The following is a 5,000-nucleotide window of genomic DNA, read 5'->3' on the forward strand; positions in this document are numbered from 1 at the left end:
GGGGCCCGCACAGGAGCGACGCGGGGGCCCCAACAGGAGCGACGCGGAGGCCCCACACGAACGACGCTAGGGACCCCACAGGAACAACGCGGAGGCCACCACAGGAGCGACGCGGGGGCTCCCATTGGATGGACTCGAGGGCCCTCACAGGAACGACACGGGGGCCCTCGCAGAAGCGACTTGGAGGCCCCAACAGGGCCCCCATTGCAGCGACTCGGGGACCCATATGTGAGCGACTCGGGGGCACCCACAGGAGCGACGCGGGGGCCCCCATTGGATGGACTCGAGGGCCCCAACAGGAGAGATTCGGGGGCCCCCACAGAAGCTTCTCGGGGGGCCCCACAGAAGCGACGCTGGGGACCCCACAGGAGCTACGCGGGGGCCCCCGTTGGATGGATTCGAGGGCCCCCACAAGAGCGATTCGGGGGCCCTCGCAGAAGCGACTCGGAGGCCCCCACAGGAGCGACCCGGGGGCTATTATTGCAGCGACTCGGGGGCCCCCACATGAGCGACTCGGGGGCCCCACAGAAGCAACGCTGGGGCCCCCACTAGAGCGACGTGGGGGCCCCCGTTGGATGGACTCGAGGGCCCCCACAGGAGCGACTCGAGGGCCCTCGCAAAAGCGACTGGGGGGACCCCACTGGAGCGACTCGGGGGCCCCTAGAGGAGCGACTTGGGGGCACCCAAAGGAGCGACGCGGGGGCCCCCATTGGAAGGAATCAAGGGCCCCAACAGGAGATATTCGGGGGCCCCCATTGGAAGGACTCGAGGGCCCTAACAGGAGAGACTCGGGGGCCCCAACAAGAGAGACTCGGGGGCCCCCAAAGAGTGACCCAGGGGCTCCCATTGGAGCGACACGGGGTTCCCCACAGGAGCGAGTCGGGGCCGTCACAGGATCCACTCGGGAGCCCCCAGAGGAGGCACTCTCTCTCTCTCTCTCTCTCTCTCTCTCTCTCTCTCTCTCTCTCTCTCTCTCCTCTCTATCTCTCTCTCTCTCCTCTCTATCTCTCTCTCTCTCCTCTCTCTCTCCTCTCTATCTCTCTCTCTCTCCTCTCTATCTCTCTCTCTATCTCTCTCTCTCTCTCTCTCTCTCTCTCTCTCTCTCTCTCTCTCTCTCTCTCTCTCTCTCTCTCCTCTCTCTCTCTCTCTCTCTCTCTCTCTCTCTCTCTCTCTCTCTCTCTCTCTCGCTCTCTCTCTCTCTCTCTCTCTCTCTCTCTCTCTCTCTCTCTCTCTCTCTCTCTCTCTCTCTCTCTCTCTCTCTCTCTCTCTCTCTCTCTCTCTCTCTCTCTTCTCTCTCTCTCTCTCTCTCTCTCTCTCTCTCTCTCTCTCTCTCTCTCTCTCTCTCTCTCTCTCTCTCTCTCTCTCTCTCTCTCTCTCTCTCTCTCTCTCTCTCTCTCTCTCTCTCTCTCTCTCTCTCTCTCTCTCTCTCTCTCTCTTCTCTCTCTCTCTCTCTCTCTCTCTCTCTCTCTCTCTCTCTCTCTCTCTCTCTCTCTCTCTCTCTCTCTCTCTCTCTCTCTCTCTCTCTCTCTCTCTCTCTCTCTCTCTCTCTCTCTCTCTCTCTCTCTCTCTCTCTCTCTCTCTCTCTCTCTCTCTCTCTCTCTCTCTTCCTCATCGCTCTCCACCCTCGGCACCGCCCCGTACCCGCTTCCGCCTTCCGCCTTCGTTCCTCCACGACCAATGCTCTGACCGGATGAATCTCAAGATATCTGGATTGTTTCGAACTGGGCAATGAGGACCTTCCGAATTTCGACTTCGACTGAAGAGAATCGGGCCCCACTCAAGAGACTCGGGACCCCCCACTGGACGGACACGGGGACCCCCACAGGAGCGGCTCGGGGCCCCACACAGGAGCGGCTTGGGGCCCGCACAGGAGCGACGCGGGGGCCCCAACAAGAGCGACGCGGAGGCCCCACACGAACGACGCTAGGGACCCCACAGGAACAACGCGGAGGCCACCACAGGAGCGACGCGGGGCTCCCATTGGATGGACTCGAGGGCCCTCATAGGAACGATTCGGGGGCCCTCGCAGAAGCGACTTGGAGGCCCCAACAGGGCCCCCATTGCAGCGACTCGAGGACCCATATGTGAGCGACTCGGGGGCACCCACAGGAGCGACGCGGGGGCCCCCATTGGATGGACTCGAGGGCCCCAACAGGAGAGACTCGGGGGCCGCCACAAAAGCTTCTCTGGGGCCCCCACAGAAGCGACTCGGGGGCCCCACAGGAGCGACGCGGGGGCCCCCGTTGGATGGACTCGAGGGCCCCCACAGTAGCGATTCGGGGGCCCTCGCAGAAGCGACTCGGAGGCCCCCACAGGAGCGACCCGGGGGCTACCATTCCAGCGACTCGGGGGCCCCTACATGAGCGACTCGGGGGCCCCACAGAAGCAACGCTGGGGCCCCCACTGGAGCGACGTGGGGGCCCCCGTTGGATGGACTCGAGGGCCCCCACAGAAGCGACTCGAGGGCCCTCGCAAAAGCGACTGGGGGGACCCCACTGGAGCGACTCGGGGGCCACCAGAGGAGCGACTCGGGGGCACCCAAAGGAGCGACGCGGGGGCCCCCATTGGAAGGACTCAAGGGCCCCAACAGGAGATATTCGGGGGCCCCCATTGGAAGGACTCGAGGGCCCTAACAGGAGAGACTCGGGGGCCCCCACAGAAGCTTCTCGAGGGCCCCCAAAGAGTGACCCAGGGGCTCCCATTGGAGCGACACGGGGTTCCCCACAGGAGCGAGTCGGGGGTCCCCACAGGAGCGACACAAGGGCCGTCACAGGATCCACTCGGGAGCCCCCAGAGGAGGCACTCGGGGGCCCCCACATGAGCGACTCGGGGGCCCCCACAGGAGCGACCCGGGGGCCCCCACAGGAACGACGCTGGGGCCCCCACAGGAGTGGCGCGGGGGCCCCCACATGAGCGGCTCGGGGGCCCCCACAGGAGCGACGCTGGGGCCCCCACAGGAGCGACGCGGGGGCCCCCACAGGAGCGACACGGGGGCCCCAACAGGAGCGACGCTGAGGCCCCCACAGGAGTGACGCAGGGGACCCCACAAGAGCGACGCGGGGGCCCCTATTGGATGGACTTGAAGGCCCCCACAGGAGAGACTCGGGGCCCCCACAGGAGCAACCCGGGGGCCCCCACATGAGTGACCCGGGAGCCCCCACATGAGCGACTCGGGAGCCCCAACAGGAGCGACTCGAGGGCCCCTACAGGATCCACTCGGGAGCCCTAAGAGGAGCCACTCGGGGGCCCCCACAGGAGCGAATCGGGAGCCCCCACTTGAGCAAATCGGGGCCCCCCACTGGAGCCAATCTGGGGCCCCACAGGAGCCACTCGGAGCCCCTATAGGAGTCAATCGGGGGCCCCCACAGGAGCCACTTGGGGGCCCCCACAGGATCGACTCGAGGGTCCCTACAGGATCCACTCGGAAACCCTAAGAGGAGCGAATCGGGAGCCCCCACGTGAGTGAATCGGGGGCCCCCACTAGAGCCAATCGGGGGCCCCCACAGGAGCCACTCGGGGCCCCCACAGGAGCCACTCGGGGGCCCCACAGGAGCCACTCAGGGGCCCCCACAGAAGTGACTCGGGGGCCTACACAGGAGTGTCTGGGCGGCCCCCACAGGAGCGACTCGGAGGCCCCCACAAGAGCGACTCGGGTGCCCCCACAGGAGCAAATCGGGTGCCCCCACAGGAGCGAATCAGGCCAGTCGCAGCAACAGAACTTCGTCGCTGGAGCACCACGGCACCAAGACACCAAGCACCAGCACCCACCACGTAGCCAGCCTCAGCCGCAGCAGAAACGTCGGCAAGCCTTCCAGCCTGCACCACCAACTAGAGGACGAAATGTCACATTAGGATGTAATGTCATAGGACAAAATGTCAAAATGGGATGTAATGACAGTGGAGGACTAAAGATCACGATGGGAAGTAATGATAGTGGAGAACAAAATATCACGATAGGATGTAATGATAATGGCGGAGAAAATATCACGATAGGATATAATGTCAGTAAAGGACAAAATTTAAATTTAGGAAGGGATACCGGAGAGAATGTCCATGAAGGCCAAAATATCATGATAGGATGTAATGACAGTGGATACAATGTCGCTAGAGGACGAAATGTCACATTAGGATGTAATGTCATAGGACAAAATGTCACAATGGGATGTAATGACAGTGTAGGACAAAAGATCACGATGAGAAGTAATGGTAGTGGAGAACTAAATATCACGATAGGATGTAATGATAATGGAGGAGAAAATATCACGGTAGGATATAATGTCAGTGAAGGACAAAATATAACTTTAGGAAGGGATACCGGACAGAATGTTCATGAAGGCCAAAATACCACGATAGGATGTAATGCCAGTGGAAGACAAAAGATCACGATGGGATGTAATTATAATGGAGGAAAAAATATCACGGTAGGATATAATGTCACTGGAGGACAAAATATAATTTTAGAAAGGGATGCCGGACATAATGTCACTGAACGACGGGAGGCCGGCGTGAATCACGGTGACGTAGGGGGACAAAATGTACAAAAGAGATCGGATGACCGTGATCGACCAGATGTCCGTGATGGGGGAAATGTTAATTTTGATAGGAGAAATGTTAATGAGGCATTGAACGTCAATGAAGGACCAAATAATAATACAGAGCAAGGTATAAATGAAAAACAAAATGGTAATGTAAGATATGATATTGAAATTCAAAATGTGTCAAAAAGAAATAATCACGATGCCGGACATAATGTCACTGAACGACGGGAGGCCGGCGTGAATCACGGTGACCGGATGACCGTGATCGACCAGATGTCCGTGATGGGGGAAATGTTAATTTTGATAGGAGAAATGTTAATGAGGCATTGAATGTCAATGAAAGACCAAATAATGATAATATAGAGCAAGGCATAAATAAAAAACAAAATGATAATATAAGACATGATATTGAAACTCAAAATGTGTCAAAAAGAAATAATCACGAGTTTTTAAAACGATGTA

At 59.0% G+C, this 5,000-nt stretch overlaps 1 protein-coding gene across 1 annotated transcript in view; it reads right to left on the reverse strand.

Annotated features, from left to right (window-relative positions):
• Positions 1 to 3,588: 3,588 nt before the first annotated feature.
• The window catches only part of LOC143026123 (uncharacterized), a 36,511-nt gene continuing 35,099 nt past the window's right edge, over positions 3,589 to 5,000 (reverse strand). Inside the window, exon 7 of the mRNA XM_076186125.1 lies at positions 3,589 to 3,828. Coding sequence (XP_076042240.1) covers positions 3,589 to 3,828 — 240 coding nt within the window. The remainder of the gene's footprint in view (positions 3,829 to 5,000) is intronic.

This window comes from Oratosquilla oratoria, chromosome 6 (genome assembly GCF_046742065.1).
Source record: "Oratosquilla oratoria isolate Oo_2021 chromosome 6, ASM4674206v1, whole genome shotgun sequence".
NCBI classification, from domain to species: Eukaryota; Metazoa; Arthropoda; class Malacostraca; order Stomatopoda; family Squillidae; genus Oratosquilla; species Oratosquilla oratoria.